Source organism: Synchiropus splendidus, chromosome 7 (genome assembly GCF_027744825.2).
Source record: "Synchiropus splendidus isolate RoL2022-P1 chromosome 7, RoL_Sspl_1.0, whole genome shotgun sequence".
NCBI classification, from domain to species: Eukaryota; Metazoa; Chordata; class Actinopteri; order Syngnathiformes; family Callionymidae; genus Synchiropus; species Synchiropus splendidus.
The window spans coordinates 6,376,231-6,397,596 of NC_071340.1; the positions used below are offsets into that span (position 1 = coordinate 6,376,231).

The 21,366-nt window shown below is 43.6% G+C and overlaps 2 protein-coding genes across 5 annotated transcripts; one reads left to right on the forward strand and one right to left on the reverse strand.

Annotated features, from left to right (window-relative positions):
• Nucleotides 1–59: 59 nt before the first annotated feature.
• On the forward strand, nt 60–3,338 carry snap29 (synaptosome associated protein 29). 3 transcript variants are annotated; one of them, XM_053871223.1, is made up of 6 exons: nt 60–126; nt 939–1,178; nt 1,275–1,468; nt 2,278–2,363; nt 2,434–2,538; nt 2,678–3,337. In XM_053871223.1, exons 2-6 carry the CDS (start codon nt 939–941, stop codon nt 2,836–2,838), a joined length of 786 nt encoding a protein of 261 aa, XP_053727198.1. In that variant the 5' UTR covers nt 60–126; the 3' UTR covers nt 2,839–3,337. The 3 variants fall into 3 exon arrangements, with proteins under 3 accessions (XP_053727198.1, XP_053727197.1, XP_053727199.1); XM_053871222.1 differs by lacking the exon at nt 60–126 and adding an exon at nt 225–401 and having other exon boundaries at nt 2,678–3,338; XM_053871224.1 differs by lacking the exon at nt 60–126 and adding an exon at nt 228–340 and having other exon boundaries at nt 2,678–3,338.
• Nucleotides 3,339–6,810: 3,472 nt separating this feature from the next.
• Nucleotides 6,811–20,149, reverse strand: si:dkey-178e17.3 (somatomedin-B and thrombospondin type-1 domain-containing protein). Of its 2 annotated transcripts, none has more exons than XM_053871239.1 (5): nt 19,770–20,149; nt 11,183–11,365; nt 10,333–10,423; nt 8,508–8,666; nt 6,811–7,410 (listed from the first exon to the last, which is right to left on the reverse strand). In XM_053871239.1, the coding sequence occupies exons 1-5, from the start codon at nt 20,011–20,013 to the stop codon at nt 7,305–7,307; spliced, it is 783 nt and encodes a 260-aa protein (XP_053727214.1). In that variant the 5' UTR covers nt 20,014–20,149; the 3' UTR covers nt 6,811–7,304. The 2 variants fall into 2 exon arrangements, with proteins under 2 accessions (XP_053727214.1, XP_053727213.1); XM_053871238.1 differs by having other exon boundaries at nt 11,183–11,368.
• Between the last annotated feature and the right edge of the window lie 1,217 nt (nt 20,150–21,366).

A 21,366-nucleotide genomic window follows, 5' to 3' on the forward strand; every position in this document is an offset into this window, starting at 1 on the left:
AGCATTCGATATTTTCACGTTATTCTTAATAGGACGTGTTACGTCATCGGTTCGACCGGAAATCAATGCTTGCTGTTAGTCAGCTGACCCATCTGCTACAGCGTTTTCAACCAGCACCGATCAAAGGTCCGTCTTTTTTATTTTTTTCACAGATACTTGCTTTATTACCCCTGTAATTAGTCCGAGAATATAGTTAGTTTATAGACGAGGGTTTATAATCGTTTAGTGCAGGCTGCTATCAGTAGAGGGAGCAGTTACATATGAGCTCTGGGCTGGCGATGCTAGGTCTCGATGTTGCTCTGCTCATTCCAGGACGGTAGTTATGATCTCAGACATCTAGGTCCGTGTCTCAATGTTTCTCTGCTCATTCTAGGACGGTAGTTATGATCTCAGACATCTAGGTAGGTGTCTCGCTGTTGCTCTGCTCATTCTAGGACGGTAGTTATGATCTCAGACATCTAAGGGGCTTGTCTGTATACTACATAGCTAAGTGTCCAGCCGTGTGGACTGTCGTCTCTATCAGGCCAACGATGGTCGACTGTAGCAACTTGTTGGTATTGTTGACACGCTGTAACAATAGAGGAAGAAACTCTTTAACGGAAACTATGAGTATGTGACCGAGACACGTATACACATACGGTATTCGACTGGACACAGCAGGGACGTTCCTCACTGCTTATCAGAATTAATCAACTCCGACTGTTGATATTGTCTCTGGACTGAACTTCCCTGCAAGATCAGCTGCTTGACTCTTGAGTATCAGAGTAGTTCGCAAACAATCGTGGATTAGAATGTTCATTGTCCATTGTTGTGACAGGTTTAGTGTTTACCTGACTGAAATAGTTTGGATGGTGAAAAGAAAAGCTGACGATAAAGCAAAAGGAGAGGACTGTCAGCTGAACATGACTGTTGAAAGTAACCACTGATGTGCTTGACAGATGGCCTATCCAAAAAGTCACAACCCCTTTGCAGAAGATGACGAAGAGGAAGACTTCAGACCCAAAGCTAGAGGAGTGAGCCATGATGATTTCGGTGACAGGAACATGACTGATGCTGAGAGGAGACAACAATACCTCCAACAGCAAGTGATGCGTACTGCTCAGTCTGCAGTCGACAGCAGTTACCGCTCGCTTGGCATGATTTATGAATCGGAGAAGATAGGAGTGGAGACAGCTGAGGTTTGTGCCACTAATCAGATTATTCCACTCCCACACAAATGTCAGTCCTCTGCCCAAATTTCATTACAAGCTGTTAAATGTCTTCTCTGTGTGTAGGAGTTGATGCGTCAGGGAGAAGTCCTGAAGAGGACGGACAAGGCGCTGGACAACATGGATCAGGACCTGAAGACCAGCCAGAGGCACATCAACAGTATCAAGAGCGTTTGGGGCGGACTGGTCAACTATTTCAAGGGCAAACAAGAGACGCAGCCACCTCCTGAAGAAACCCAAAAATATGAAGCCAATGAAAGGTAGAATTGTATTGGTTTCTAACTTATGTCTGTGATGATTTGCTGAAACATTAAGTGTGTGTGTGTGTGTGTGTGTGTGTGTGTGTGTGTGTGTGTGTGTGTGTGTGTGTGTGTGTGTGTGTGTGTGTGTGTGTGTGTGTGTGTGTGTGTGTGTGTGTGTGTGTGTGTGTGTGTGTGTGTGTGTGTGTGTGTGTGTGTGTGTGTGTGTCTCTTGCTGTTAATCATGTGAACTGCTTAATACTGACAGCTAAAAATTACACACTACTGAAGTTGTGCACTGCTTGAACTGCGTTGGGTTTATTCAAATGTAAAGCTTTTAACAGTATAAATAAAAGTGCAATATGGAAAAAATATCAAAATAAACAAAATGCAAAAAAAAAACAGGCCATACACGTGCGTTGTCACACCATCGGGAAGTCAAAAGGGTATTATGGTATGTCATCCAAAGTGAAACCTTTGCATGGTTTTCAGTATCAGCCAAGATCAGAGTCGATGCCTGCCACATCTGAGGATCTCACTTTGTGCCACCTGTCTGAATTTTCATTCACTTTTAAATTATTGGACGTATTCAGAGTTTTATTTTATTTTATTTTATTTTATTTTATTCCAACGCACTTTCCTAGTTGATGGGATCCCCACTGACCATGGCAATAAAGTTGTTTCTGATTCCAAAAGAGTGTACCGCAATATTACAATATAGTTTCACACTGTGTATTTATGCATAGTTCCAGCCAGGTTAGGGAGCCTTTTAGTCTTGAAACACGTACATATTTATATACATCACTAAGTCATCTGTGTGCACTTTCCAGATTACAGTCTGCCCTGTCCAACAGTCGTGCCAATGACGACAAGTATCAGGCCAGTCACCCTAATCTGCGGAAATTGGAGACAGGAGGTGCAGTGAAACTTTCCACACTTTGAAGATCTTGCATTACCGAGAACTCACCCTTGTTTTTGTGTTGAAGGTTTCGGAGCCTCTGCTTCTTTTGACGGCAGCTCGTCCACACAGAACAACTATTCCAAGAACCAACACCTTCGACAAGCTCACCAGACGCTGGACAACAACCTTGGTGAGAACAATCGAAAGTGCACTGTGAACTCATTCATCACTGTGTGCTCTGTCAGACAAAGAAGGTCACGTTCAGAATGTCATATATTTTATATCACATGAGTTGAATTATAATGAGTCTCTTCTGCTGTGTTATTTAGACGACATGTCTGAAGGTTTGAAGAGACTGAAGAATCTTGGATTGGGCCTGCAGTCTGAGATCGAGAGTCAAGATGACTCCATCGACTCTCTGCTCAACAAAGTGGACAAGATGGACCTGAAGATTCACAACACAAACCAACAGATAAAGAACCTTAAATAACAGAGACAGAACTAGTTGATATATTAAATTGTCCTGTAAACTCTTAAGTTTGTTCCATTTCACGTCATGTCACATGACTGGCCATCTAGTAAGAAGTTGAATGTTCCACTGCTGAGCATTGAGCACACTGAGCATTTTCCTTTTGTTGACAGTTATGTCATCATAGTGGATGCCTAATTCACCACTGCCTTACAAATCATTGTCTATCTATTTACTTTTGTTTGTCTTAAAGGATGTGCTTTTCACTCTCCACAAGATTTCCTTAAAGTCCATGTTGTCTTTCTGTCATCATATAGCCATATGGTTTATTAAAAAATGTCTACATGTTTATGAAAGAGGCCAACAAATGTAATGTGGACGTGTATTCTGGCAAACATAATTCACAATTCTGCAGAATTGGGATTGTTCCCGTGAAAATAAGATACTTGAATATAAACATTTTTTTATGTCAAGACATTTCACAGACACATAAAGACAGACTGGGAGCAGTGATGTCAAAGTAGATGTCAGTAAAGGCAAACAATGTATGTGCATTGTACGTGTAACATGACTATATATATATATATATATATATATATATATATATATATATATATATATATATATAACTTCTTAAACGCACCACGGTCCTGTTAACGTTATGAAATGTAGAACAGTTGAACAAGTAGCTCAAGGCTTCGAACGGCTTTATAGTGTTCCACCAGGAGATGGCGCTACAGTTTAAAATGTAAACTGAAGGCTGATTCGAACGTCGTCGTGGAGGTGTTGCGCCTCATACACTCTAATCCACCCTTCATCTTCAGTCAGGAATAATTCAAGACTTTATTACCAAATCTCCGCCACGTGACGTCTCCAGCGGCACCAGCTGCGATTAGGTCCCGCATCCATTCATTATCATTCTTGAGCGTTGGAGCAGCTGCTCCGACACCCTCATTACTGCCGCTGCTAATGACAGCACACCCGCAACGTGTAGTCTGCCGAGCTGTGATGACACCGACGCTCATGTCAACAGCAGATACAACACCTGCCTGATGTTGAAGTCATCCCTTGTGGCGGGCCACAGGTCGGCTGTGGTCAGGACCAATGGAGGCCGGAGCAATATCCGCACCGTGGGCTCTTGGCTCCCAGTAAGTAAGTGCTCACTCATTGTTTCCTCCTGCTCCCTTCCCATCGCTGGCAGGCCAGTAGGTGGTAAAGTAAGGGAGGACATGGACAGGTGCGGACTACCACTCACACACGCAACCATCGCATGGGCTGTACTCTCATTGAGAACAACCTTCGTCTGTTACTTGACACTTGTTCACTTTTGGGCCTCAGTTATACCCATGAGTTTGCTGCTCTGCTTTTTCACTGGGAAGTGTGGCTGATGCTTCTGACTCCAACTATGACTCCACAACCTTCATCGACGGTCGGAAGTGGCTCCTTCATGCGATCCGTGGGGGGCCCGGTCAGCTTTTAACAGCTGTTTGGTCAAACGCAAACTGTGATTCCAGCACTGACAATGGCTGCCAGTTGTGGAATGCCCTCTTTCAGTGGGTGTAATCCCAGAACACACTGCTGTCGGAGTCCATCAGGCACCGGGCCAGAGACCCGTCTTCCTGCCCTTTGGAAAAAGGGTTAGCTGGAGGGGAAGGGTGGTCAGGGGCCAGAGCTGCTTCAGAGAGGACATAGCGACCGGCTGACCAGCCTCTATTGCCACTGTTGTAGTGAGAGAAAGAGTTATGCTGACTGTGGGGACTTCATGGAGGGATTCGTGGAAGAGAAGGAGAAGAGCCAAAACACACAAAAGAAGAACACATTTCTGTCTCTGTCTGAGGAGAGTCTCGTTCAGAAGACTGGAAAACAGGCCTTCGAATGATTGCTTGTTCATGAGGAGACAGGGCAGCAGTGGACGCTTTTCTTTTGCCAATACTCAGCCATATTGTGCAAGATGTGACCGTAGGCGCTCAGTAGACTCTTGTGAGGCTACTTCTTTTCATGATAGTGGCAGACTGACAAGCCGAGATCAGGATGGGAGGTTGGTACGAAGGTGTCAGTCAAGTGATGAGGTCACCAGCCCACAGTCAGGCTGATTGGTGAGTCAGGTGTCAACCACCATCCGGCTTGGGTCAGGAGCTGCCTAATGATTCATGAATGACACCTCCAGACGGCAGAGATATGTGTCTTGATGCGGCATTGACACTGTTTGGAAGGAGATGACAAGAGTTCAACAAAGATGAAGTAGTCAAATAGTTCCTGCGGATGGGGTCACATCATTCATGACCAATCCAAAGGCATCTTCCTGACACTAAAACCAGACATATTTATACAAACCAGTCAGTCGTGACTGATAGCAAAAACAATTTCAACCATTTAAAAAGAAAAATAATGAAAAATAAAAACCACCATCTACTTCCACTCATCTCAGCACTTACATCATAACCCCATATCTTCAGAGCCGGCAGTGTAACGACACAATTATACACACAAGACACCAATTTGCTTTTCGTCATCCCTTTTACACCTCAGCCAGGAATTTTGGGAATGCAGCGGAGCTATGTTGATGGGTACGTGTTTGCATCCATTACGTATGTGTTGGAGCAAAGCAGCGTGCTTGCCTCCCTCAGGCGCACACGCTGAGGGATATACTTAAAGAAAAACAGCCGCTTCAGGTCAGCACATTAGCCGTCCTGACACCAGGAGGAGAGGAGAGATGGAGTACAGATGTCATCTAAACAAACATCCCCGTGGACACAAACAGAGAAATGTTTTTAACAAGGCTGTTCCGTCAGATCTTACACATCACTTATAGTGATTTCACTACCTTTGGAAGGGATTACCGGAATTCGGATTGCAAACTCACATGTAAATTTATAGACAGATTTGGATCACATTTTGAGAAAATATGTGAAATGGGACAAGGAACAAATGATTTATTTTTAGGATCCAGAAGTTTGTGTTTACATGGCTGAGTGTACATGTACACGGACTGAGCGTGCTCAGGCTCAGGTGTATACGCTGAAAAAGCTCCTTTGGGGGAGAGTCAGACTGAAGATCTAAATGTCCCATAGTTCCATTTTCAGGTGAGAGCTGGGTAATTAACTGCGTGGTGCAGTTTGCGTTCACTGAGTGCTTCTCTGGTGTATATTTACTTTGGTAAAACTGAAAAAAAAAATGCATACCAAAAAAAGGAGAAGGAAATGTAAATGCAAAAGGTGGGAACATGTCAGGTCAGAACAGCTTTTTTATCAACTCACTCCCAAGCTATTTATTGTTACACACTGGTATGTAAAGAGCTATTACTTAAGAGAACTAGTTGAAGAAGCTGAGGGGAGTTAAAGACAGACATCCTGTTCATGAAGGGGGAGTAACAAGGCTGTATTAGATCGGACTGTGTAGATAAGACTCCCTCGAAGCAGTGGCAGAGGAGAGAACACTCAGAGGACACTGAACCACACAGCACAACTCTTGACTCGCTCTTTCACCTCATTATCAAATCTTATCTTGACTTTCAATAGATATGAGATAGAGTGATTTGACTTTACTGGACATTCTTTGGGAAAATCCATATTTTTTCAACATAAAATATGTTTTATTGTTAAAGTTTTAATGATTACTGGTAATCGAAATAAGCAATCTTAAGATTAATCTGATAAAGATATAATAATCAATACACTGAAAATATCATAAATAATAAAATAAATATAAAATATATTTAAAAACACCACAACTTCTTTGTAGTTCATCACTCCTCCATTGTATCAGTGAAATAATTGAATCAAAAAAAAATTATTGGGAAATAAGGAGCAAATAAAGATTGGATAATGAAATATAATATGAAACAACTAATGTACTTTATATTCAAATAAAAGAGTGATGGATTCACTAAATACACGAGGAAAAGAGAAATAACCATTTAATTTTAAATCATTGTATATATAATAAACAGGACTCAAAATAAGTTTTAAATGTCTTTTATTTTCCATTTTTCCAAAACGATAATACTTAAGATCTATAAACGTTAATAAAATGGAAACATACAGAAGAAATACATTTTATCACATTTCTTTCAAACTTTTAAGTTCTTTTTAGTTTTAAAAATCCTTCTCCAGTATTCAAAGTTGCCAAATGCATTTGAGTATAAACTGCAGGGCATCAATGTGTCAGTCAATACCGACATTGCTGCACAATCACAGGTAGAAAAGGACAGAGCAAAATAGATTTCTATATTTTGTACAGTATGCACGGTCAATGCAGTCGATGGAGGTAGATAGCAAGGATTGAGAGGTAAAAGGCGTTTGTGCTTCTGAGCAGAAAAAGTAAAAATCGTGAGCGTGAGAAGATTTGTGTGCTTAGTAGACGAGTATCGGGTATGAGTGAGAAGAAGAAGTGGCAGGATGCTGCTGAGCACCTTGAGGAACCCAACCAGTCGTCTGGAGGATGCGGGCTTGATCGGCCGGTCCAGAGTGGACGTCTGACTGGTTCGCTCAAACGAAGAGCACTGAGTAAGGAGGACACCGGCAGCCTTTGGAAGACGACTCCCGCACCCAGGAGCCGTGACACCCCGGGACAGAAGCTGCTGCCCAGAACGTCCTGGGAAGAGAGGGAAGCGTCACATACATCTACATCTCTACTCCACAGTATGTTCATAGACATCGAAGATTCTGGCCTCCCGTACTTGGTCCCCGAACTTCTCCACATGAGTTAATGTATTTAGTTAATATTAGGGTGGGATTTGATTAAAAACATGATGGACCCATACATACTGTACATTTAAACAACAAAATATTGTTTGTTTGACAATAAATCACGATGGTGGCAATATTCAAGTTTTCATATCACCTTATTTAAACTAAAGCTCTTTTAATGTCTTGAAAATATTTGTATAACAATTTCAATTTTATAAGAATTTCAATTACATTCAGAGTAGTGGAAACCCTGGCCATTGTGTAGCGAACAACATCCCTGCACAAAAGCAAACAAAAGCAATCTGTTTACTTTTGTTCAGGGATTCCTCCATGTTTGTTGTTGTTATCATCCTAGCTGCCACGTGTCTTGTGCATCAGTGTGATCAGTGGATCAGGAACTCCTGCACTTATACAAAGGTTCCGTGTTGTCTGGAGAGCAAACTGTTACATTTAATTTTTTTGTTGTAATTAATTAATCGTAATAATATTGTAATACATTAATCGTAATGAACTTGTTGAAGTCCCACCACTAGTTAATATATTAATGTACTCATTTCTGATCTGGTACTTTCTAGTGACTCCAAGGAAGGATTTTATTTAAATCTAAATCATGAAAGAATGATGGACATTACATTTTCTTTCTATTTGGTTTGAGGACAAATGAAGAGAAGGAAAAAATTAGAGAATTAAAAAATAATAATTTCACCATTTCATTATAATTAGGCCTACATAACTGGGCTACAGAAGTACCGTGAAAGGGCCGCGTGTGGCCTCAGGTCAGCACTGAACAATGTATCAGTCGTAGCAGTAACCACTGTTGTCCGATAAAACTGTCCCATGATGTTCCACTTGCAGTGTTCCACCCTGCCTGCACGCGTACCCTCCTAAATGTTTTCTGTCTACCGATCTCTATTGGTCCTCTCTTCGGGTCTTTGGGTTGAACATATTCCTATAGTTGTTGTCTTGCAAAGTCAAGAACCTGAAGAAAGGCGGCTACTTTACCTGGCGCTCTCCAGCCCGTCGCCTCCGCAGCGGTCGGACTTGGACATGGCATCGCTCTGACACTCAGCGCACACCAGGCGCTCTCTTACCAGCTGTGCACTCCACAGCTTGAGTTTACACGCGGTGGTGGCCTGTTTGACTCGCAGGTACACGCAGTAACTGTGATGACAGAGAGAACATGAAAGTTTAAATGTTTACTGAAAACCTCCCAATCTCAACCGTCTCAGTGGAGTCATGGTCACCTGCCGCATGTCATCACAGTTCACTCTGTTCTCAAGAAACAATGATAAACTCCTGCCTTCCTGCAGGTTGTGTACTCCGCTCACCTATCATTTATTATGTCTTTAACTCTGGCCAAAACAGCCCCTGACAGCAGCAGGTTTTCTGTCCTTTGTCCCAGTGTAGTCCTGCTGTAGTGCAGTAGAAGTGTCATGCTAAAAGAATTTAATTTCAGTTTAATCATCTCTCACATTATCTCCCTGAGTCACTTCAACGTCTCATTTCCTGAATGAATCTTTATAAAAACAACCGGAGCGCTATCAGTGCACCAGATGTCCAATTCATCTCCTTCAATTTCGAAGCATTTGGCTCCACTCATTTGATACTCGGACTTTAAGTCAAAACACGGGCGTCCAATGTCAGTTTTAATCAGGATGAGAGGCTGCTGGCCGTCTGCAGGGTGGTGTGTAAGTCCCTGCTCTCTCTTTTTCCCAGCTGCACAATCGCATCAAAGATCATGTCCATGTGGGCCGGCTGCACTGGGATTTTGGTCTTCTTACCAGGAAAGGTCAGCTCCTGATGCACTTATTCAAAGGCCTCTTCATGTGGCACAGCCAAAACAGCTTCAAGGTTCACAGACACCTCTGTCTACGTTTGAACTCTCAGCTTCTGTTTTTATTCAATCCATGACTTAACATTGGAGTGCAAAAACACAGGCATGTCCACCAACATTGTCCGGCTCTACTCATGCACAAATGACGTTCAATCTTGGAGACCAAAATGGGCTGAAGACTGAGCATTATAGCAGTCAATCCATGCCACACAGCTCCGCCAAGCCAGTCATTTCCACCCATAATGTGATTTTGTTTACCCGCTATTATAGCCCTACATGTATTTTGGCTATACGTGATGGACTGCTTAATTGTACAGCAGGGGGCAGTAGCAGTACAGTACTCTGTCAACACACACTCACAAAAGGAGTGTGTGTTGACAGAAACACGATTTCTATTGACATATGTTTGTCTGTTTTGAAGGTGTTCTGTTCACAAACCAACAAAGGAACTCTGATTGTTCATCTGTAATTTGAATTACTGGCGTTGCACCTCTCGGTTCGTATTAAATTCAGTTGAACTGACTATTTTCCACTTAATTCCTCATCTGGGTTGTCGGTGGCTGGAGTCAATGCCAGCCACTTGGGGCTCAAGGTGGACACATCACCCGTCGATCACACAGCAACACGTACAGACAAACAACCAGCCACACACACCTGCCGAGTCATCAATTAATCTTTGTATGTATTCAGACCGTGGGAGGAAAACCAGAGTGCCAAGAGGAAAAAGACTCAACACAGGAAGATACCCCTAACCCTTCAGTGGACATGACAGCACGCAAAGTTGGAGGTACAGGGAAACCCTGAACCCTGGCGCTACTCTTGGCACCATGTGGTCCGGCAGCTTGTGCATCAGTTCTGCAGGGATTATACCACTTGAGCTGTAATTACACTTCATGCATGGTCGGGATAACTAAAGTGGCTGTCGGGTGAAAACCCCAGTGGGCCTGGTTGGCGGCCAGCAGTTTGTTTATGGTCTGATCACAGTGACCTCACCTGGCCTTCTCCTCCTTCATCAACATGTGTGGTCGCCGCCAGGGGTCCTTGAAGTTCCTCTTGAAGGAGTCGGGCAGGATCTTTGCCACCTCTGAAGGAACAATGAATGAAAATATCACAGACACTGAAAGTCCTCTTGTTTGATGTCCGCATGAGAATGGACACAAACTTTAGTCAGAGTTCAAGTCGGCCCATTGTTACCGTAAATAGAAGTGTTTATTTGAAGTTATTTATTTTTGTCATTCAGCATTCCTGGAAAAGAAGTAAAATTTAGAAGTAGTTTGGTGGTGGAGTTCAAATATCACAGGGTCTTGAGTGAGAGTGGCTGAGATAATTCAAAGTCTCAAAGAAGACCGTGTGGCGTTCAGACAGCAGACAGAGATCGGGCAGCCAGTCAGGATGTCACATAGGAGTCTCTATAGTGAGGCGTTCAGGGCTGTCCAACTGGGGGGAAGCCCAGAGCACTCCCAGGAAACAGAGATTATGTCACTCTCTGGACACATGGGTACTCAACATGAAGACCTGGAGGAGATCAGGGGAGTGGGAACTTTGGTGCCCCCAGCCCCGACCTCAGCAACATGTCAGTAACAACAGTCACAACTACAACACTGTAAAAGTGTTGGTAATGATAGTCATAAGTCAAGTGTGTTATCTTTGGGGAGAAAAGTCTGTGGGCGTAAACGGTAAACACACGTCAGAGTTTTCGCAAACTGTAGCAGGTCTTCCAAGAACTTGATGCAACAGTAGTGTTGTGCAAGAAAACACCTCAGAACAGATGTGTGGAATCTGCTCCTTCCAGCAACAACAACAGATGATGAGGCACCATGAAGCACAACACAAAAGATTTCACCTTTGGTGCTGCTGCATATCGCGTTGTTTCCGAAACATCCTCTGCGTTGTTTGAGGTCTGGACAAGGAGTGCCGCCATTTCTTGGAGGAACGGAGACTTGGCGACTTCTTTCTGTGCTGCCGACTCCACAGGGGGACGTGCAGGATGACCAGGCACCCCATGAGCCCACCACACAGTCGATGGCTGCTGGGGAAGCAGAGGCATGCAGAGATCAGCAGCTAACTTTTTCAGAACAGCCACTCCATTGGATCTGCCATCATCATAATGTGTCATCTCAGTAAGACTTTGGCTGCTGCATTTCAACAGATGAACTCAATAGCATGTAAGGTCACAGTAAAGTCCACTGAGGCATTGATATGAGGAGCACTGTGCTTCTGTCAAGGTGTTCTCTCCCTCCGCCAGTTAATATGTTGGTCCTCATTCTTGTTGTGGACAACATAATCATTGCAGTGTTCCAGAACTGACTTGCACAGCACACTGCAAACAAGAACTGCTCATTTAGCACCAGAGTATGAAATGTTTGAGAGATTCATGGGTATGTTACATCACCGAAATCTAAGTTTCAATTATATCTAAGCAGTATTTTTGTCCATTTGTCTTGGACGTATGAACGACATGCAACAAAGTCAGGTGAGTGTTGCAGTCATTATCGTCTAGCAGTGTCGGATCAGAAGCCAGACTCAGGAAGTCTGGAAACCTATGTGGGAATGGGGCGGGGACCATTGCAATAACAGTCTAATTTTAAGTTGTGCTCTTTTGGTTCCCTGAATCCCCCTCACATGAACACACACAGACGCAATCAAGCTTCCTGTTCTGAAGACTGATTCAGCCAATTACCTAAAGAGGAAGTGGCACCAGTTAGATGGCGGCACTGATCAAAGTGGCAGCTGTAATGAAGGTGGGTCCAACACACAGCTTTAATGACAGCAGACCTTTAACGGCTGTGTTTTGGTGGGGAACTCTGCACTTCATAAACATGTGAACACTGAAGCTATTTCAGCGAAATTAACCAACAAGTTCGTGGAATGATCCCGGCATAATTCAACAGTACACACTGTGAGCAGGTGCATTTCAAGGCCTATGCCAAGATTTCAGGGAGCATGAGGACAAACATGGCGTCTAACCTTCCCCTTCCACCGGCTTCATCAGACTGTCTTCAAGGTATCATTATGAAATGCTGCACGTCCAATTAAACCGGGCTTTTAAAAGCGCCTGCCCGCTCGCCTCATTCCCATGGTCTTTTGGGGGTTTAGGATGAAGGGGGGCGGGTGGCTGTCTCGGTGACACCGTCAATCCATAAAGCCACTGTGGAATCTCTGCATTCCTGCACATTAGTGCTGCCCACCTGACACCCGCCTTTCCCATATCAGTGCACACTGCCAACAGATAAAGCGACCCACTTGGGCAGGTTCCATGTCCATTCATCGCTGCCCCCTACATTACTCCTGTGCAGACTGACATGGACGTCTTGGAAATACCAGGGGGCTTAATCAAATCAGGCACCACCTTTTCCTCTCATCCCCTTCCTCCCCATACATGCTCTGGTGTTGTTCTGTTTACATGATGAGGGGAACAACACAAGATACAGCTGGCAGCGCTGAGTTTATGGCTTCATGAGAATGAGGGAGCAAGCAAAGCACCCCACTGATCTGAGAGCAGCCCGCCGACACGAGCCACCAGAGGTCACGTGTAATTATAAAACAGTGGTGGTCCCTCATCCCGTTTCTGGTACCACCAGTGTGCGGGTCTTACCACCCACTCGATAACCCTGGTGACTGCCAGACCCACACAGCTTTCTGCCACTGTTGACCCTTGACCCCAGGAGAGGAAACAAATGGTACTTGTCAGCATGTTCACAAGCCCATTTTTGAATTCCATTTAACTCCGAGTCATTGTGTTCATGAGGTAGAAAGTTAAAGTTGAACCTCTATTAAACATCAGTTGAACATTGGGTCTTGTTTCATGAGCTGATAGTACCATCGTGTGGTCCTAGTATTCCGTCGGCACTCAGCTCTACCTCAAAACTCAATTGTCTCTTCACAAATGAGATGTTTTGTCACTCACTGAATTGGTGACAGCAAAAACACCAGGTTTCAATCATGAGAAATAGGCCTGCCGCCTCTTATATCAATCATATATATGATGTTTCATCTGGGATTTTTCTGTGAATAACACGCGAAAGCCGACACGTTCAAGACCACCGCTTGGATGTGTCCGCTTCATTTAAATAGGTTTGATCATGTGAAATGTCATCATTAAAAAGAGGTCAGTTTTCTAATGGTGTGGCGGGCGTCATATAAGCCGTGCCGCACCGCCAGGCTAGTTTATATGTGGTGGAAGACCTGTTGTACACTCATTTGCTAAGTCTCAGTTTCGTATCAGAAAAACTCACAGATCACACAGCTGTGCCAGTGCAGCCTGTCATTAACATGAAACACATTGAACAAAATAAAAATCTCAAACGTTTGCACTCACCAAGCTCTAAGTCTAGCTGCTTGATTGGAAGTGGCGAACTTTCTCTGTCTGGTTATCTCGCCGGCGTGGCTGTGGATGCCCGGGAAATGCAGGGGCGGAAACAGCACGATAAGTGCTGGAATGTCACCAAACATCTGTGGTTTCATTGCACCGAAGCTAGCTTGCTCATAAAAATCCATATATGTTTTAGCCACAGGGTCCAGAGAGCAAGATAAGAGTAGCTGTTAGTCCTATGTATGAGTATCCAACCATAGGACGTGTACAAGTCACGTTCAGCGTGAGGCCAGACAGAAGGCCTCGCTGTCCCCAACTGGTGATCTGATTGGATATCGCAACTATCCATCAACTATATGTGTCCGTTCACTCTGAGGGCACCTGCGCCTGCGCTGTTGCTGCTGAAGGCCTTGGACTGATCTCATCCAACCTGATGACACAAGCTAGCTGAATTCTGATTGGATAAAAACTCCAACCTAGAAAAACAACCCTTGGATATACTATGACATGAGTATGATTATTATATACACTGTATCTATATATTTTGGGAAAATACATAAAAAATGAAATTGACTTTTGTCCTAAATATGCTCATGATTTCTGGTTACGTCGGCCCTCCACTGCTGCACAGGCGGTGAATAACATAGAAATCCAGGAAAGGTTCAAAGGAAAACGTCTTGTCAGGACGACACCTCAAGGCCTTACTAGTGAGTCTTTCACGGAATGTCCAACACATTAGCGAGGTCAAGTCTCTCAGTCGACCTCGGGATTCCCTCAGACGACCCAGAGGAGGATGCCGCGGAGAGTGAAGTCCGGGCCTCTTGAGTTAGACTGATCCAAAAGGGTCCATCAGAACACACAAAACAAAAACGGACGGACGAATCAAACCTCAACCCAAGGACCCAGCGACTTGCTGCTGTCGCTGAAAGTTTTTTTAATCACATATAAATGTACAAAATGCATCCAAACAACCACTCAAATACGGTCGACCTTTTGCAAACACTTATCCGTTATGCAATCGAAGCGCTGCAGAAAAAGCAATAGCGACGGGAGGACAACTAGGCAATATTTGAGTGCGATACAAGTAAAGATACAAATAAAAATGACCCTTGTTGCTCTGGCATGGCTTCACACAAAAGCCTCAAGCCGCTAACCCTCAGCCCGGCTTCTCTTCACTCCCTGGCCGTCCTCCAGTCACACCGATACAAAAGTGCTTGCTTGCTTTTTCTGTGCTTCCACTTAAAGGTCGCATAACAATAGCGATAGCAATTCGCTTTATCTTTCTTAACCACTTTGTCCCTGGCTCCCCCTTTTGCTCCATCTGGGTCCCTTTTTTTAAAGTCCATTTAACCCACTCCCACACGCCCACCTCCTCTCTGATGGGCCCCAGATGTCCATTTGCTTCAAGAGAAAGTCCTCATTCCTCACAGAGCTCCAGGTCTCAGTCCACCAGACAGGATTTATAATGTTGGGTTGCACCAGCGAGACAGTGAGACGGCAGACAGAGGTGAAGGACACGCGCCTAAGCCCTAATAACATGTTAGCGCATAAATGTTTCCTGACACTTTGAAACAGGGAGCCAAACAAAGCACCTCCACAAACACAGCTGGAGAGCATTTCCAGTTCAGATTAGGCAGGGAATAAAAGTGTTGGCTATTTATTTTGGATTTGGATCAGACCTGGATAACAAACGCGATGAAACTGTGCACAGCTGGTGCAGTATTTGTTTCTTCTGAGGCTGAGAGAAGAGTTGCTGATGTTTATGAATACAGGTTGAATATATTTGACTTCAACGAACCAAAGATGGGAGTCTAAGGGATGGAGAGCCATTTTAAAACCCTGAGTATGTTCTCAATGCTACTAACTGCTTTCAACTGATTGGGATTCGTTCTTTTGATCCTGCTTTAATTTAACTAATTTATTTATTTTACTAAATTTATTATTGAATAGCCATCTAAGCCATGTAACTGATACAGCGATCTGTATGCCAACTAGTTGAATCACCCAGTTACGGGATGTCCTTATACATACAGATCACACAGAAGCTCCTTTGGCCGGTCAAGTTCTTCTCTGATGTATTACACGAGCGCTCACACACTGTAGCATCTTAGCATCAAACTATAGCTTAAGCACACCTTAAACAGACCTTAAACAGTTTGTGGAGTGGAAATTTTGTATAGCCCGCATTGGGATTTATATTTGCCAGAAGAAAGTACGCTCATGTGAGTAGATGTACACAAACTTATCAGTGTCCAGACCCAGGACCCGCTGGAGAAGCTACGTCTCTTGGTTGAACTATTGATGTCTCTGTATTAACCAACAGCAACATGACCACGCATTAGTGCTGGAAATTGGATGGACGCAGTACTGACAGCAAAGTACATTTAAATAACAACCACGTGTTGAAGGGAACCACATCCATGCGGTGAATTGATATGGTCTAACACAGGTTCAGACTAGAATTCACCAGTTGCTTTGAGAGTCAGAATAACTACCTCGCACTAGAGACACACCACAACACTCTGAAAAAAAAGTTAGAAACTGCCACTGTAATTAGTCATAGTAACGCCACAACTTATTTAAAAGAAGAGAAACTGGAAGCAGCAGCATCGACATCTGGCCAACGTCAGTTGAAGAAGAAAAATCCTTGATCAGGTCAAAGAAGGAACACGTGGGAAAGTCGGAGGAAGACACCAACATGACAACACACAGCTGCACCACAGGAGAGTCGAAGACCAGGAGCGACAGATGAACGATGTGCAAACCTCGGGTGCATCTGAGGGGGAAGCTTCCTGCTGGAGTGAGATCTTCCAGGTGCCTCAGAATGTGGAGATCTCCACTTTGTCCACACCAGATCTTATCAGAGACGCACATCACTGTACCTCTCACTGCTGCTCTATTTCCCGGAAATCTCGCCTGTCTCACTGATAACCCTTGGAAGAGGAAGGGCTGTTTTTTTATGGACATGATGTTCATATCAAAATACAGAGTTGCATTAAATCAATGATTCACTGCAACTCATAACTGATTCATCTTCACATAGAAACCAATCTATAGTGTGGGGAAAATGCGAGCAAAGGGTTTAAGCTTCGCCACCTTAGTCTAACTTGGTCATCCTCCCTGGTCACAGCTGTCCTCTTCAGGTTTCCTTACATCACATCCATGAACCTCACTTGTTGTCTTCTCCTTCTTCCTGGAATTTTCATCTCAACATTCCTCTTCCACATTTAAAAAATCTCTGCCCTTACTTTTTCTTACAGTGCAATTACTGTGGCAGTGGAAGGAGCCTAATCTCAAAATAACAGATGTTGAAGCCAAAACAGAAAAAAAACGCCTGTATTTCAAGAGGACAGGTTTGGTACAGTGGGTCAGGTGGGGGAGCCAAATCAGAGTTTGGGTGGATAAATGGCATCAGTAGGGCAAGCCCAACAAACTGAACATCAAAATAGCAACAGAAATGCTTGACAGGAAGTGCAAATTGTTCCAAAGTCCTCCACACCATCAAACAAAGGAAACAGCGGGGTAAGACAAGTTAGACATAGTTGTGTAAAAAAAAAAAAGATCAGACTATGAAAAATAGTTTTTCCATTTTTCAGGGTGGATCTCTATTAGTGAATCAATAATTTTGAAGACCTTCATCGTCTGTGTTTTAGTGTCAGCAGTTCCTATCTATCAGACAGCAGAGCAACAGACAACCCGATGCCAGTGAGCTGCAGGATCACTGTTCTCTAGGCCAGAGAGGAAGCACCTGGTTGTTTTCGTGGAACTTGGCCAAACCACAAAGTGCACGTTGTATTCATTCAGGCGGGACGATCGCGTTAAAGTGTGAGGAAGTTTTCTTTTCTCGGCTTGAGTGGACTGGAAGAGATTTTAAGGTCACTTATAATGTGTGGTTAGTGTAAGTACATTCTGGTGTTGGTAAACTGACTATGTTTCATGTGCTGGCTATTCGGCTTCACAACTACAAAGCAAAACAACACACCTCGATGGACAGGAGGAGTATCGGAATGAAAATAGATGGTAGACTTCAGATATTCAAAAGCCACAGTACTTGCTTGACAAAAGTGAAGTCTAGTCACAGGCTGCAAAAAGATTCAATAATAACTTGAACAGTCAGACTTCGGACAATTCCATGACCCAATAAAATGGTAGGAATGCGTGTCCTGACAACCTCAGAATATTTCATAATGAAAAAGGTAGTAGTATGTTAGCCAGAATGCTAGCTGAACGTAACATACTGAGAGTCCCACACAACACAAGAACTGGCAGCCGCTGACTGACTGATCAGGGACCAGCCGGACGCTGATGACGCAACACCGACCCGAGTTGATTCTCTGTTCAGTAGCAGCTAGACACAAATGGATCAAGAGATACCAGGAATATACTTTATGGACCGAGGAACCGATAAATATGTGACCTGGGACTAGAGGTGGATGAATCTGACAGACCAGAGAGTGCCGCTAATCTCATTTAAAGCAGTTTAAAGCCAACTAAAATGATTTATAGCCTCGAGATAAAGAGGCTCATGCTTCTACATTTCAGTCCTACAAATCCTCTAAACAGCTTGGAAAATGCTCTACAAGTTTGAACACCGTTGAGTGGAAAATTCATTCACTCGTTCCTATTTTTCAGTAAAGCGCGAACAACTGCGCACAAGCCTTGTAGTCCCTAACTTTAAGTAGATAAACGACGACTCTGACTACAGGGCTGACTGAAGCGTGCTAAGTGCTCCAAGGGCGCACTATTGTCCCTGTAGTTAGTGTGCACTTAAGACAAGCATGCCACTCTAAGAACAAAGATAATTGCTCCACGTGAACTTCAACTCAAGACCAACCTCCGACTGTGTCAGACTCTGTCGTGAGCCTCACCATCTTTGGCAGTCCTGTTCCTTCTCATTTCACCATATATAGCATCAGACCGGACCATAAGAGCTAAAATTATGACAGCAGACACACTCTTCTGCTGAATTATAAACGTGCACGTGCCTTTCATTTCTCACATAAAGTGACATCCAGTGTGTAGCTGAATTCATTTGACGTCAAACAAGTGAACACCATAAAAACCAATATATTGAATTCATTTTTTAGATCTTGTCCTGATGCCCTACATTGTATTTGGAAATGAAAGGAAAGGAAAATAAAATAAATAATAATAATATAAATAAAATAAAAGTTTTACAAAATAAAACAATGAGCACCTTGCTGGCTGTATGAATGTATTGTTTCAATAGCAATCACGAGCCGCTTTATCACATGTTCTAGACAATTGAATCCTTCAATATAAGAGTGTATAATTTCTAATCAATAACATTATATTTAAATTTAAAAAATATTCTGTGTCATAAATGACCCATGATAGCATTGGTACATTTTCGTAATTGGTAATAAATAATTAAATTGTCACAACGTTTTAGCATTTTCAAGCTTTGATGTGAAGGTCAAGGGTCAACGCCACAAACTTTCAGACGGGAATATAAGGCACATCTCTCCCAGCAAAGGTCTTGGCTTGTAAATTTAAACAAACAACAATAACGCAGTCAGCTATGTGGACTATGCATGACTCTTACCACGTTGCCAGTCGACAGCGGGATAAGGTTTGACAAAGTAGCATCTCTGCTCCTTTTAATCGGGGTATTGAAGCGCCGCTACACTCCTTTATTTTACTTGTATTATTTGGAGGCTCAAGTGTCCACGGAGAACGACGAGCGTTTACGGGAATAGCCGAACACTCACGTTTCTCGGCTTACCGCGAGACGTTGAATAAAACCGTTTAAAAAGAAATGCTGACTGTGAATCAAGAACTTTAGGAGGAAAAACAAAACAACATAGATAAATCAGATGCTATTGTATAGGTTTTGAGCCAGTGAATTAAAACGATTGGTACGTTTAGATAATGTCTTTTTGAGGTGAAACTCGCGAGTCTCTAACTTCCGACTCATCACCAACGCAACACTGAATACTGCACTCGCTACGCTGTAGAAAGAAATACATCAAATTCAAATAAAGTGATCGTTTCGTTGGAGCGGATTTTTTCTTCTCTAAACCTACAAACCGTGTAGAACTGAAGCCTATTTAGACTGGAAAATGAGTGAAAATCCCATGCTTGCTGATGAACTCACCGGATATTTGGCACACTTGCTGGTAGTCCTCACAGCAGTCCCGTGTTTTCTGACAGTAGGTGTCACAGTAGCACACCGTTTTCCTCTTGGTGTATTCAAAACACTCGTTATTTCGACCAGTGCAGCAGTTTGGGTTCGTTCTTTCCCGGCAACCGGCCTCAACTTGTGGAACGATGGCCCCAAAGAAGACCGCAAGGTATCCAAAAACAATCAGACGCGCTGAACTCCGTCCTTGCGCCCCCATGGCGAAAGCACTGGTGGGAAACACGCTCCGGGTGCTCACTTCTGGTCTGTTGCGGCTTCAGAGGCAATATTGATGTCTTCTATATGGACTCAAAACAACTCATGGACTTAGAAGTGGAGAGCTGGTAAGCAGGCGCTTCTGGATGAAGCACTGATGCGTAAAAGTGGAGTCAGTGTGAAGAGCAGTCAGCGGGACACCGCCCCTCCCACCTCCTCACACACTTACAGTCGCTTTACGGTGATGCAAAACAAACCACGACTTCAACTGCGTTCACACAATTTGTCAGAGAACCGTTGTGCTCTAATAAAACTATGTATTTTTGAAAATACTAACAGTGCACAGAGTTCCCAATATTTTACGCGCCAATTCATTATTCAGCACCCCGGACAGCGGCGCATGCGCCTTCTTTCCTGTACATACGAATCGCAAAAAAAAACAACATGTTTCAGTGGACAATATGACCTTTCAGTTCTAAATGTTGAGTTTGCTTTGAGTGTCAGAGTCGAAACATTGTGCAGTGAAGCAGCGAGTGTCTGCAGAGAGAGAGAGTGAGACTGGGAACAATGAGGTTACTCACCCTTCACCGGTTCCGACTGACCCGAGAGCGAGCCGAGGGCGGGTACTGTAAACCCACACTGGACCACAGGGATTAGACTAATCTGGATTACTGTGTGGAAAATATCAGAAATCACAGTTTTAAATGCCAAAGTCACGTGGTAAATTAGTTGTGCTTCGGACAACAGCGGTCTGTTGAATAAGATGTGTGTGTTGCCATTTTATGCAGTAGTGTTTGGGTATAGAGTTTGGGCTCGTGCATCTAACAAACCGTTCCTACAACAAACCCCACCTTTCACTTGTTGAGGAGTTTCATTGAATATGATGAACTTGATGTGAATGGATTCCATTTGTGCTTATGTTGAAGTTCACCACGAAGTTCACAACTCAGTGTGTGAAGAGTGATCACACATGGCTGCAGACTGAGGCTGGATACTGAGCGCGATGCTGAATGTTCACTGATACAGTGAACAAGGCCAGGCTTATTGAGATGAAATAGATTTTGGCCCCAGTACCCCATCTAATAAAGGCAACTCTTTTAGATGTAGTCAGGAGCAAACCCTTTGATGTGTCGAGTCCGTCATGGTGCATTTGTATCACAATACAAGATCTAAACATCAGCATGGCCCATGGTCCATTTTATAAAAGCAAACCATGATCCCACTGCTACAGCTAAACGTCTTCATGACAGACACCCAGAAATGTGTATATGGTCCACCTTACCCTTCCATTCTGCGAGGGGTCCGACTCATAGTAGCTGGCTAGAAACACGTGATCCGCGCCTGGCAATGGGAATAC

Excerpts from the sequence above, each read along its gene's own strand:
- snap29 (XM_053871223.1), top strand. The coding sequence starts at position 939 with ATGGCCTATCCAAAAAGTCACAACCCCTTTGCAGAAGATGACGAAGAG. Across the intron at positions 1,469-2,277 it reads AAATATGAAGCCAATGAAAG|ATTACAGTCTGCCCTGTCCA; the intron begins GTAGAATTGTAT and ends TGCACTTTCCAG. Across the intron at positions 2,539-2,677 it reads GACGCTGGACAACAACCTTG|ACGACATGTCTGAAGGTTTG; the intron begins GTGAGAACAATC and ends TGTGTTATTTAG.
- si:dkey-178e17.3 (XM_053871238.1), bottom strand. The coding sequence starts at position 20,013 with ATGGGGGCGCAAGGACGGAGTTCAGCGCGTCTGATTGTTTTTGGATAC. Across the intron at positions 8,667-10,332 it reads ATGAAGGAGGAGAAGGCCAG|TTACTGCGTGTACCTGCGAG; the intron begins GTGAGGTCACTG and ends CTGTCATCACAG. Across the intron at positions 7,411-8,507 it reads GACGGGCTGGAGAGCGCCAG|GACGTTCTGGGCAGCAGCTT; the intron begins GTAAAGTAGCCG and ends CTCTCTTCCCAG.